This window comes from Agelaius phoeniceus, chromosome 3 (assembly GCF_051311805.1).
Source record: "Agelaius phoeniceus isolate bAgePho1 chromosome 3, bAgePho1.hap1, whole genome shotgun sequence".
NCBI classification, from domain to species: Eukaryota; Metazoa; Chordata; class Aves; order Passeriformes; family Icteridae; genus Agelaius; species Agelaius phoeniceus.
In genome coordinates this window covers 101,598,028-101,610,532 of record NC_135267.1, presented here as the reverse complement: position 1 = coordinate 101,610,532, position 12,505 = coordinate 101,598,028, and the positions used below count along the sequence as shown (strand labels likewise).

Sequence of the window (12,505 nt, the reverse complement as noted above, 5' to 3'; positions counted from 1 at the left end):
CTTGGGGTGGTGTGTTCATTTTCTGCCCAAGAAATGGATCTTCATTCGGATTTTGTACATCTTGATTTATTCTTGGCTTATAGTTTGAAGTGGGTGCTCTTCTAAAAGGATTTATGCATAGGTTCACTATTTTTGTAGTTATGGTTTATATGATAAGCTTTTTATATTTAAAATCAATATGTAATCCTGTGGAGGAGCTTATCCTCTAAAACCCCATTTGTAAATCTATTTTAGCTTTGTTACACCGCGCAGCCACAGTATTCCATAGATTGATTAGGTTCAGCAGCAGAATCCTATCAAATGGCCTGCTCTGATGATGATGCAAACTCTTTCAGGATTGCTAGTTGACTGGAACTAAAGATAAGACCTGACTGCAATCCCCCAATGTGCTCTTTACAAAACTAGTGTTAATTTTCATCAAAGTGCCAGGCTTATTTATTATAGTGGCAAGGTTGAAGGTTTTACTACGAGAACTTTCGACCATTTCTATTAAAGCATTTCTATGGGAACTGGACGTCTGTTTGCTCAAAGTAATTATCAGTTTAAGCAGTGGGGAAAAAAAAAAAAGACAATATGAAGTCAATGAAGATGAGTAATTGAAAACATTTCTACTTCAATGTGAATTTAGCAAACTCTGTCATTTTAAACTGCCCATCGTGAGTGGTGGCACGGGGGTTTTAGCTTTCAACACTTTTAGCTCATATACAGCCTCAGAGCTTAATCCTATTTTTGTCCAGAGTGTAGCTTTTATAACAGTATTATTCTGAAATCTTCAAATTAATCACAGCCCATATTGTAGCTTCCCAGAGCTGCAGTCAGCCTGGGTAACTATATGTGACAGGTGTTATAGGTAATCCTGGCTTAAAAGGCACAACAGGTAGGAATCAAACTTGAACACAGTTGCTTTTTTAAACATAGGGATGTCTCCCAAAACTGCTGCCCAGCAGTATTTTGTTGGATAAAACAAAATTGCAAGGTAGTCACCTATAAAATGTTATTTAAATACTTAGAGTCAGTTACCCTTTTAAGCAATTGTTGCTTGACTCTTTATTTATTTTGGGGGGAGGAAAGGCAGACTCCTTTCCTAGAAACGGAAGTCAAATTGCAAGGGAATAGTTCTGCCAGCAGGTTTTCCCAAGGCATATTTCAAACATTTATAATAAGCAAATGTGTAAAAAACAACCAAAAAACCCCAAACAAATACACAGTTCTGTTTCATGAAATCCTAATAGGACGGTATTTACTTCACAGGGCTATAAGATGAAGCAACAAAACCTGTAGCACTTAGGAAGGGACTTAACAGGGAAAAATAGTGAGAAACTGAGCAAAACATTTACTGAAATATTCTGACTTGTTTGCTCTTTCAAAAGCTAAAGTTGCTGCTGCAACTGGAGAACAAGGGATGAACGAACAAACAAACAAAAAGCTTTAAAAATAAGAAGTGAAAACCATCAAAATTGGAAAAAAAAAAAAAAAGTCCAGGTAGAGACGATGGATTTCAAATCCCTTTTCATCCAGAGCTCCGTGTGCCCAGATGTGCTGGGGGAGCCCGAGTCCCAGCACAATTCCCAGCTGAAGCCAGGGAAAAGTTAACCTGAAAGTTGGAAACCACGTCTGGGGGGAAGCAAAGACCCCTGAAACCCTCTGCCATGTCTCTTTCTCTCCTTTTCTGTCTGGCTTGCTGCCGTGGCCCTTTTCAGGGCCTTTTCAGTGTTGTCATGCTGAGATCTCATTGCGTGTGAGGGGCTTTATTTGTGGGGCAAAACGCTGCGGTTTGGGGAAGTTCTGGCTCACGGAGTGGCAGAGCAGTGTGTTTTACAGGGGGTGAAGTGGAGGAGCTTTGCCCAAAAGGAGCAGAAGGGGAAGCAGCAGTGCAAATCTGGAGGCTGCTCCAAGAAGTAGCACCTAAAAGGCTGCTACCCGAATTAAAGCAGCTTTGTGGCAGGAAAAAAATGGCTTGGATTACCAGTAATTTTAGCTGCTAACTCCACCTCTAATCTGTGTACACCTGAAAAAATTATTCCCTTAGCAAGGGTAGAGGGGAAAGGACACATTAAAAAAAAAAAAAAGCAAAAAAGAAAATGAGAAAGGAAAAGGAGGAGGAAAATGAGAAAAATAAAGACTCGCGGGAAGTTTGGGCAGTGCCCTGGCAGGCCGGTGCTGCGGGAAGGGCTCCGGTGCCTGCGGGACGCGGCCGTGCGCGCTCGCTGCTCCAGTGCCTGCTGCACACGCGTGTGCCGTGGGTTCCCCCGCCCGCTGCTTTTCCCGGGGCTCCTCGTGGGCCCGGGCAGACGGCGAGGAGGGCGCGATAAAAGCGGTTCCACATTCCTGCCTTTCTGCCGCTCTTCCAACCTTCATTGCATGATGATGCATCTAATTTTTAATTTGTAAATACAAGGCTGAATTCCCTCTAGCACCACTTGCTTTCATAAAGCTTCTGAGCAGTTTGCTGTCTTGAATAAATTTGGCTTTGGAGGGGGGTCAGGGGGATTTGAACCACCGCATTCTTGCGGGGTTTGTGAAGATTCACATGGTAACCGGTGGGGAGCATTGTTCGGCTTATCTGAATAAGCACCAGCCATGTGAGTTTTAACATGATCGCCCAGGGCAATGGAGAGCACGGGTGGGTGGGGGAGAAAGCCAAAAGGACTGCAGCCTCTCTCCCCTTCGCCTTCGGGAAGCGCGGCCGGGAGGAGGAGGACAGCGCCGGGCCGCTGGCCATGGCTTCTCCCGGTGCTTGAGTTTTTTTTTTTGGAGCCGGTGTCCTCTTTCCCTCCCGCTCCTCAATTGTCCTGCTATCTCCCTCATAATCTACTGCTCCTGCTTTTCATTGTTTACCTTCTTAATGAGGGAGGCGGGGAAGGCTGGGGCTTGACTGACAGCGACAAGCCCTCACGGTCTGGCTGCAGAGCCCGAGGCTGCGGGCGGCCCCGGGGGCTGCGCCGGGCCGCGGCCAGAGGAATCCCTTTGGGAATAGCGATGCTGCCCATTCGCCGCTGGCTGCCAGCGCCGGGGCTGGAGGGGCCCCGCGATATTCTGTAGCAAGTGTATTTTTACTTCAAAGTGGGAAATGCTAATTAAGCGATACCTGCCTTTAAAGTTACTGCGGAGCATATGGTGCGCAGTGTGAGATTCCTGCAGCCGCTGGGAGCGGGCGAGGAGTGCGCAGAGAGGAGCCGGGCTGCGGGAAGCGGGCATTCCTCCGGGAGGCAAACCTGGCAGTGGCCGTGCCCGCCAGCGGACACAGGCGTGGGGAAAAACAAAACAAATCTTACATTGAAAAGGGGAAAAAAAAAAAAGAAAAAGAAAAAAAAGGAAATAAACTCCCACCCAAACGACCCCAAAATCGCTGCTCAGCTCCCCCAAGCCAAGGAGGGAGAAATGCCGCCGGGCTGCGCTTGTCCCCGCGGTAGCCTCGCTGGGGAGAGAGGCCGGGGCCAGGCCAGGCTGCGCTGGGCTCTACCGGGCTGGGGCAGGCTGCATTGGGCTGTACTGAGCCAGGCCGGGCCGGGCCGAGCTGTGCCAGGCTGCGTTGGGCCGGGCCGGGCCGCAGCGGGCGCGGGTTCCGCGGGCTTGGCTGTGCCGGGCACCGGCGGCCGCCGCTCTCACCGCTGCTCTTGTTGTGCTTCTCCCGCAGACTGGCAGAAGACCGAGGCGCAGAAGAGGCGAGAGCAGCTCTTGCTGGACGAACTCGTTATTCTCGTTAACAAACGGGACGCGCTGGTCAGGGACCTGGACGCCCAAGAGAAGCAGTGAGTCGGGCAAAGGGGAAGGGGGTCCCCGCCGAGCCGCCACGGTCCCCACGGAAAGTTTGGTCCGAGTCCGGGGGCGCCGCGGCCGTGGAGGGGAGCGGGGCCGGCGCCCGTCCCGCGCAGCCCCTCCTCACCCGCCTCCTCACCCTTCCTCTTTCCGCAGGGCCGAGGAAGAGGACGAGCATTTGGAGAGGACCCTCGAGCAAAACAAAGGCAAGATGGCCAAGAAGGAAGAGAAATGCGTTCTCCAGTGAGCGGCCTTCCCGCGGCGGCAGCGAAATCGCAGCACGGCTTTCTTACGTTCTTAAAATGCCGACATGAGACTGGGGAAAAAAAAAAAAAAAAAGAAAAAGATGTTTTGGAAAAAAATTAAACTTCTTTCCATTTTCTTAGGCCAGATCTAGGCTGCGCCGGGCCCCACTCCGTTGTTTTTTTGTTTTCCGTTCAAGCGAACTCGCGTTGTCCCATGATTTCCTTGTGGGCTCAGCTCTCCTTCCGAAAGCGTTGGACATAGAATCTCCGAGACCCCTGGCGTGCGGGCGATGCCGGAGATGGGCGGAAGGAGGAGAAGAAATAGTCTGTCCTGGTTTCTGGAGCTGGAGGAGGGCTGAGTTTTGAAATAAAAATGTTTTTGTCGTAATAGGATTAGAGAGGAGGATATAGGAAAAAAAAATCATTGGGAATGGTTTCATCTAGTCCTGCCATATGTAATACTTAATAAGCTACCTACATTTTATAGTTAGGTCAGATCCACCCCAGTTATTATTAAAAATGTGCTGTATTTACCAGTGGTTTATTACATCAGTTTTACATTTCCCCGGGAGTAGAGCCGAGCTGCTCTGGTTTACTCGGGGGACTTCTCCCCCAGAGCTGGCACAAATCCCTGGGAGCGGCTGCGGGCGGAGTGGGGCAGCCCAGGGCAGAGACCGGCCCGGCCCAGGACAGCGCGACACTTCCCACCCGCGTCCTCCCGCGGATGGACCGGACCGGACCGGACCTGCTCCGCGTTATTTATTGCGCCCGGCCGCGTTCCCCTCCGCACCCCGCCCCGTCCGTGTGCCCCCAAGCGTGTCCCGCGCTCGCATCGTCCCTTCGTGGAGCTCGTCTCGTTTATTTATTACAACACCGAGTCATATATAAAATTTTCAATAAAACCCGAATCTTTCTTACCGTAACAGCCGCTTTCCTCTTTACCTGCGAAATTCCCTTCACCCCTCCCGCCTTCGGTCGGCCAGGGAAGGGGCTCGGGGGGCGGGAAGGGCCCGATCCCGGCGGGAGGGGCAGCGGGACTCCGCGCCCCGGGCCGCCCCGGCCGCCGCCGCTTCGCCAACGCAACGAAACGCACCGCACGGAAAAGTTTTTCGTTTGATTTTAATAAAATGCAACTCGGGGAGGAGGAGGTAAAACTTTTCCCCGCGGGGCCGATGCCGCCCGCCAGCGGCGTGGGGGATGCGCGGCCAAAGCGCGGCCGCGGGCGCGCAAGGAGCGCAGCCGGGGGAGCGGAGCGGCCGAGGGAGCCCGGACCCCGCGGGGTCGCAACAGCGCCGGCGGCTCCAGGCGCGACCGCGGCCCGCTCCGCGCTGCGCGCTGCCGCTCTCGCCAAAAGGAGTCCCCCTCTGGGAGGAGGGAAGCGCCCGGGTTTGTGCGAGCGGCCGCCGGTGCCGCGGGATTTACCGGCCTGGGAAACCGGGGGCTGCCCCAGGGCCCGCAAGTGGATTTGGCCCCATGCGAAGTTTGGGAAGATGCGCGGAACACCCCAGCGCCGAGGGGGCTGGGGCAGCGGGCTCCACCGTGCTCTTCTGCCCTCCCGTAAAAATACAGGAGCTGAGGACGGCAGGAAACACATTCCGAGGGTTCCGCGGCTGCGGAGCGCGGCGGAGGCTCGGGAGGGGAGAGGGGCAAAGCCCGCGGCGCTGCCTGCCCGGCCGGGAGCTGCTGAGCCCCGGAGCTCAATGGGACTGCCCTGGGGGCGAGGGGGGCCGCGGGCGAGCATCGTCTCCTCCTGGGGAGGCCGGTGTTTGCCTGGCTTTTACAGAGGAAAAAGTAACTCAGTTTCTGGGCTGAGGGCAAAATAAGTGTGTGTCCCCCGTGTTTCGCTCCCAGCCCGGCACAGGAGGCCCCCGGACCGAAATGCCCCTGCCCTTCGTCGCGCAGCCCGGCCCCTGCCCACCCGCGGCTCCCGCCCTGCCGCCGACCTTACCTGGGCACAGCGGGGAGGGCGCCGGCTCCGTCCGGCGGAGCGAGCGGGGGATCGGAGTGGCCGGGACCGTCACCTCGGGGGGGTGGCGAGCCCCGCGCCCGCCCTGCCCGCAGCCCCCGGCCGAGCCTGCGGGGAGGCGCCCGCAATTGGGGATTGGGTGACGGCGGGAGCTGCGGGAGGCTCGGTGGGGCATGGATACCCCCTGGTGTGGGGGGGGAAGCCTCGGGGGGGGCTGCTGCCCGCCAGGACCGGGGCTGCCCCGGCGGGGAAAAGTGATGGGAAGGCGGCGGGGGCCGGGGGAGCAGAGCCCGAGCCAGGAACTGCCCCGTAGGACCGGGGCAAAACGGGGTAGAGGGGCTGGAAGGGGGGAGAACTGTCCCCGCAAACTCTTCCTCCTCCCTCCTCCTGCCTTTGCTTTTTTGTGAATGGGCCGCGGCGCCTTTGTTAGGGGGAAAAGTGCCCATGTCGCTGACTTTTGCGGGAGTGCGGAGGAGCTTGCTAACCTCCTTCGCTCTACTCATCGGCTCCCTCCCTCCCGGCTTAGACAGTTCTCTTCTCGCACAGGAAAAAGATTTGAAAAGAAGGGAAAAAAACTCCAGCAATAACAAAATAAAATGGGGAGGAAAGTCTTCCCCCCGGGAGACCGCGCTCCGATCGGGGCCGGCGGGCAGCGCCTTTGAACATTAGCTCGCTTTCAGCTCCACTGCAATTAGAGGGAGTTGATTTGGGGAGACCAACAAAAGCCGCGCACCGGAGCCTCTTCAGAGGTCCGAGGCCGCTCCGCCGCCTGCGCGGCCGCCGCGCCCCGACCCCGCCGCCCCGAGCCAAGAGCGGGGCCCCGCGGAGCGGCGCGGAGGGCCCGGTGTCACCTCGCCCCTGTCCCCGCCGCTCCCGGGCGGCCCCCGCCCGCTTCTCCCCGCGGCGCGTAGCAGCCCCTAAATTCGGGACACGGGAGGAAAGGTGCGGTCGCTGTAGTTTTATTGCGATTTTAAAGCACAAAGTTTGCGAGAGCCCGCGGGCATCGGGATGGGGGGGCCGCGACACCGCCTCCCCTCCCCAGGAGCGCCCTCCGTGCCGGCGAAGGCGGCGCCCGAAACTTTTCCTGCGGTCTCCCCGGGCGGCAGGGACGCGGAGGCCGGCGCGGAGCGGCGTGGGGGGCATCCCGAGGGAGGGGGCAGAGCTGCGCGGGCGCGGAGCGGCCCTCCCTCTTCCGCACTTCTCCAGCAATTCCCACCACCCGCCCTCTCTGCGGAGGTTGCGCGGGGCCCTGCGTGCCCGCCCCCTGCGCCCCTGGCTCCGCCGGCCGGCACTCCGCGGCGCCGGGCTCGGTGCGCGGGGGAGCGCGGAGCGGCGCGGGGCGGTGCGGAGGAGCCGTCGCCCCGCGCTGCCATTGCCCGGGCGGCTGTCAGTCAGGCGGGGAGCGGCCGGGGATTGGCGCCGGGCTGGTTACGCAGTTGCTTTGCGCGCACATACAAGGGTAGGGCCGGGGGTAGGTGATCAATCCTCATCAGGGCCGCGGCTCCATCGCCCCGACAGCGCGGGCCGCCGGCAAGGTAACGCGGGGTACCCCGACAAGTCGGGGGTGCGCGGCTCGGCTTCGGGCAGCGCCCCCCCGGCCCCCTCCCCAGCCCGCCTCTCACCTGCCTGCCCCCCTCGCTCCCTCCCTCCCTCCCTCCCCCCGCCGCGCCCCCTCCGCGCCCCCCGCCCGCTCCGCCCCGCGCTGCCCCGCGCAGCCCCCGCCGCCGCCGTCGGGCGGGCGCTCAGTCGCTCCGCAGGTGGCCGCGCAGGTGAGGCGGGCGGGGGCGGCGGGCACCGCGCTCACCGACGGGGCGGGCGGCGGCGGCGCCGGGACGGAGCGTAGCGGGCCCGCGGCACCGTGGGCAGGGGTGGTGAGCACGGCTGGGCTGGGGCTGCCTCGGGATTTTTTTTCTTCCCTCTCTTCTCTTTTTCACTTTTATTTCCCTCCTCTTCCCCGTTCTCTCCTCCCGGGACGGGCCCGCTCCGCCGCGTCCCCGACAAAGTTATGCAACGCCGGGTCCCGGCGCTACCACCCGCCCTGCGCCCGGCCCCGGCCTAGGGGGGCACCGCGAACCCCGCCCGGCACCCACGGCCCCGCGGGTCCCCCATTGCCCCGGCCGGGGGAGCCGTGTCGGAGAGCGGGGGCTGCCCCCGGGGCTCGACGGGGCCGCCCGGGGTCTCTCCGCTCCTTCCTCCGCTCCGCGTTTATCTGCGGCATTTTGCCCCAAGCCCGGGCGCTGCCGCGTCTCTCCCGTCGCGTCCCCCCCGCCGGAGCCCCCGGGCGGGCCCCGCCGCCGTCCCGTCCCGGCTGCCCGCGCTGTCGCCCGCTCGGCTGCCGGCGCGCTCTTTTTTCCTTTTCCCCTTTTTAACTCTTATCCATTTCTAATTAAAACGTCCCCGTCTGCTCGCTTTTAAATTAATTATACTTCCCTCCTCTGATACCTCCTTTTGATTCCTAATCCAATTATCTTTTTAAATAATTGCTTTATCTCTCCCGATCGCCGGGCACTGTTGCCTCTCGGCACTTGAGCGCGACTCGCCTTCGTTTAAAATAAAATATAATAATAAAATTAACAATCGGAAGCCGCCCGCGCGGAGCCCCCGCGCCGGGTGGGCGCAGCCCCGCGGGAGCCCCGGGCAGGACTCGGGCGGCCGAAGCCTCACCCGCTTCTCTCCGCTCTCTCCCCAGGCGCTCCGGCCTCGCCTCTGCGCGGGGAAGAATTCCGCCTGTTTCTCGATCCTCGTTGTTATTTTGATTTTTTTTTTTCCTCCTTCGTTTTTATTTTTCTCTCACTTCACCTGCTATCTCTCGAGGACCTCGTGGCGGTGACAGCAGGACTGAACGAAAAAACTCCTTTCACGCCGACTTTGAGCTCCGTTTTTAAATTGTCGTTGGCTTTAAATTTTTTTTTTTTTTTTTTTTTTTTTTGCCTCTTATTTGGGGATTTTTTCGGGGGCTCTTTTTGTCAGTTTTTTTTTTTCCTTTCATTTCCCCCTTCCCCACCCCATACGTTCGGTTTGATTTTGATTTTTTTTTTCCTGCCGGACTTTGGAGGAAAACTGCCCGGCTTCTAGCATGATGTCTTACCTCAAACAGCCCCCTTACGGCATGAATGGGCTGGGGCTGACGGGCCCCGCCATGGACCTGCTACATCCCTCCGTGGGGTATCCGGGTGAGTGCCGTGCACCGCGGCCCCCAGTCAGCGGAGGGGGAAACTTCCTTCCATCCGTGCGGCGGGTTTGGAGGAGCTGGTGGGGCCGTACGGCTGAGGGTGGGTGGTGGGCTGGTTGTTTGCCTGCACCCCTGCCTGTGGACCTTGGGGTCCAGCTGAATTTCCCCCCTTCTCCCGGTGTGTCTTCGTTTTCCCAGGGATTTTTAAAGATAAAGTTTCAAATTGAACAACAACCCAAAAAAAAGTAATTAATTTCGGCACAACGAAATCTCCCCATAGCTCCCGCTGGAGCCAGGCCTGACCCTTGCCCAGCCCTGTGCCCCTCGCCCTGCCCTCAGCGGGACGGGCTCCGGCCGCCCTGGGTGTGCGGGGTCGCTGCCGCCCTTGGGGCGCGCCTCAGGCCCCTGTCCCGGGACACCGGGGCTCCCCCCGTGCCGGGGCGTGCGGGAGGTGCGCGGGGGCCCAGCGTGACCGGCGTGGTGCTGCTCATCCCGCAGCCACCCCGCGGAAGCAGCGGCGGGAGCGCACCACCTTCACCCGCTCGCAGCTGGACGTGCTGGAGGCGCTCTTTGCCAAGACCCGCTACCCGGACATCTTCATGCGGGAGGAGGTCGCCCTGAAGATCAACCTGCCCGAATCCCGAGTCCAGGTACCGGACCTGCGTGGGGGAATCCTGCACCACCGTGGGATGGGGCAGGCGCTGCTCAGACCGTCTGCTCCATCCACACTCATCCCTCTTTCCTTGGGACAGGGATGCGTGTGGGCTCCCATCTGCTTGTCTGTCCCACTGTGGGGACATTCAGCCAAAGAGGGAGCATTTATCTTTATTTTTTATTCTCTTGTATTAGTTTTATTTTTATTTATATTTTTCTGTCACCCTCCACCTGCTCCAGGGTATAGCACCCCTACCACCTGGGTGCTTCCCAGAGGTTATTCCCTTTGGGCACTGGTCACTGGATACCCAGGAGGGTGGGATATGCAGGCAGCATCCAACACAGGATCTGTCCCCTAAATCCATATTTTGTCACTGTGCCAGGGATATGCAGGAGTTGGGACACCACAGCCTTTGGTCCTGGCCATCCTTGCCTTTGGCAGGCCGTGGGGTGGCCGGGCTGCGGGCCAGGGGTGGGATTATATCTGGGGTGTGAGGGGTGCGCGGTGTTAGTGGATACTGGGAGAACTGGTGCCAAGGCGAGGGTGGCTGAGTGCTCGCAGCCCCTTCCGGGGCCGTCCGGGCCCCTGCTCAGCCCGCCACGCTCCTTGCTCCCCTGCGCCCCGTTTTCTCCCTGCAGGTCTGGTTCAAGAACCGCCGCGCCAAGTGCCGGCAGCAGCAGCAGAGCGGCGGCGGGGCCAAGAGCCGTCCGGCCAAGAAGAAATCATCGCCCGCTCGGGAGAGCTCGGGCTCGGAGAGCAGCGGGCAGTTCACGCCGCCGGCGGCGGCCTCCAGCTCCGCCTCGTCTTCCTCCTCCAGCTCGGCCTCCTCAGCCCCGGTGGGCGCCCCGGCCTCCCTCAGCACCCCGGCGTCATCCATCTGGAGCCCGGCTTCCATCTCTCCCGGCGCGGCGCCCGCGGGGGTGACGGTGCCCGAGCCGCTGCCGCCGGCCGCCGCCTCCTGCATGCAGCGGGCCGGCCCCGCCGCCTCGGCCGCCTCCGCCTCCTACCCCGTGTCCTACAGCCAGGGCGGGGGGTACGGCCAGGGCTACCCCGCGCCGCCCTCCTCGTCCTACTTCGGGGGCGTGGATTGCAGCTCCTACCTGGCGCCCATGCACTCCCACCACCACCCGCACCAGCTCAGCCCCATGGGGCCCTCCTCGGTGCCGGGCCACCACCACCACCACCCGCTGAGCCAGAGCTCGGGCCACCACCACCATCACCACCACCACCACCACCACCAAGGCTACGGCGGCACAGGGCTGCCCTTCAACTCCTCCGACTGCCTGGACTACAAGGAGCCCGCCGCTGCCGCCGCTGCCTCCTGGAAGCTCAACTTCAACTCCCCCGACTGCCTTGACTACAAGGACCAGGCGTCCTGGCGCTTCCAGGTCTTGTGAGGGACCGGTCACCATCCCCCCAAGCTGCCACTGACCCCTACCCGGGGGCTCCCCACCGCCTCCTGGGCAGGACTCTGGGCTCTTCCTCCTCCTCCTCCTCCTCCCTCTTCGTTAGCAGTGGCGATGTCCTGGGGAGGTCCTGCCGCCCCCATCTCTACTGACTGATATTTATTTGCTTCCTGCACCACTCCACCAGGTTTATTATAATTATTATTTTTTTAAACGCAACAGAAGAGGAGTTTTAAAAAAAAAAAGAAAATTAAAAAGCCAAGCGTGTCCCCTGCTGCCCCCCGGGCAGAGGCGCAGGCTGGCTCCTGCCCTGCCAGTGCCCCCCAGCTTTGTGCGGGGACCCTCAGCCCCTGCGGGTGTGGAATTCCCGGCTCGCCAGTCCTGTACAGCCTCTTGCCGCGGGGAGCGGCGGGAATGATGTAAATACTCGGTCCGTTCCAGTGACCACGATTATTTTTAGTTGATGCTGTTGGGTTGGCATTTATCTAGAGTCTAACATGGAACAGAACGTTAAAAAAAATCTTTTTAAATTTCGATTTTTTTCCCTAAAAAACGAATCTTTCCCGGTCTCATGTCCTCCGTCCATCCTCGAGGGCTCCGCACAAGCTTGGCTGTGCCGTCCTGGGGCTGAGGGTGAGGGGGGCATGGAAGCAGCCACAGGAGGTGTCCAGAAGGGAGGCAAAGGGGGAGGGAGGAAAGGCTGCCCAGCTGCTCTGCAACCTGCAGACCAAAAAAACCCAAAACTTTTGGAAAAAAAAATAAAAGGAAACAAACAAACAAAAAGCTGCAAAAAAAAGTTTTGGTTTATTTTTTGGGGGGAGGGTTGCAGGGATAAGCAGCTCTGGTTTGGGGCTGGGGAGGGGGGGCGCACGGCTTTTCGGAGTGTGTTTTTTGGTTTGGTTTTCGTTTTGGTTGTTTCGAGCCCCTTGTGTCGGTCGGTGCGTTGTGGCGGGTCGGGGCTGCAGCCCCGCGTTCCTGCCTCCCCCGCCTGGGCTGGCGCTTCCCGCAGCTTTGCCCCGCAGCGGGGACAGGGACAGTGTACGTGTGACTTTTGATGCCGTAACCCCTTCGACTGTAAGGCAACCCCCCTCCTTTCTTCCCGCCCACCCCAATAAAATCTAAACTAATAAATGTAGTGGTGTCGTGTCCTCCTTCCTCCCTACTGCCTCCTCTTCCTCATAAAACTTCCCTGGGGGGAGTGAGGAGCAGGGAAATATTTCCTGGGGGGTCCCAGCAGGTGGGGATGTGTGTGATGTGTCTGTGATGAGTTTGCGAGCGCTCTGAGGGGGGACCCACCGCCGC

General features: G+C 59.2%; 2 protein-coding genes across 13 annotated transcripts in view; both read left to right on the top strand.

Annotated features, from left to right (window-relative positions):
- The window catches only part of EHBP1 (EH domain binding protein 1), a 204,954-nt gene extending 200,027 nt beyond the window's left edge, over positions 1–4,927 (top strand). For all 12 annotated transcript variants that reach the window (XM_077176005.1, XM_077176001.1, XM_077176002.1 and 9 more), the window contains 2 exons: positions 3,638–3,752; positions 3,916–4,927. In XM_077176005.1, coding sequence (XP_077032120.1) covers positions 3,638–3,752; positions 3,916–4,006 — 206 coding nt within the window. In that variant the 3' untranslated portion in view covers positions 4,007–4,927. The remainder of the gene's footprint in view (positions 1–3,637; positions 3,753–3,915) is intronic.
- Positions 4,928–6,968: 2,041 nt separating this feature from the next.
- Positions 6,969–12,302, top strand: OTX1 (orthodenticle homeobox 1). Its single transcript, XM_054630075.2, has 4 exons — positions 6,969–7,505; positions 8,660–9,143; positions 9,641–9,792; positions 10,436–12,302. The coding sequence occupies exons 2-4, from the start codon at positions 9,047–9,049 to the stop codon at positions 11,192–11,194; spliced, it is 1,008 nt and encodes a 335-aa protein (XP_054486050.1). The 5' UTR covers positions 6,969–7,505; positions 8,660–9,046; the 3' UTR covers positions 11,195–12,302.
- The last annotated feature ends 203 nt before the right edge of the window (positions 12,303–12,505 follow it).

Bases quoted from the DNA above. Each gene is read 5' to 3' on its own strand.
- OTX1 (XM_054630075.2), top strand. From the start codon at position 9,047: ATGATGTCTTACCTCAAACAGCCCCCTTACGGCATGAATGGGCTGGGG. The intron at 9,144-9,640 runs GTGAGTGCCGTG...CTCATCCCGCAG, and splicing joins TCCCTCCGTGGGGTATCCGG to CCACCCCGCGGAAGCAGCGG. The intron at 9,793-10,435 runs GTACCGGACCTG...TTCTCCCTGCAG, and splicing joins TGCCCGAATCCCGAGTCCAG to GTCTGGTTCAAGAACCGCCG.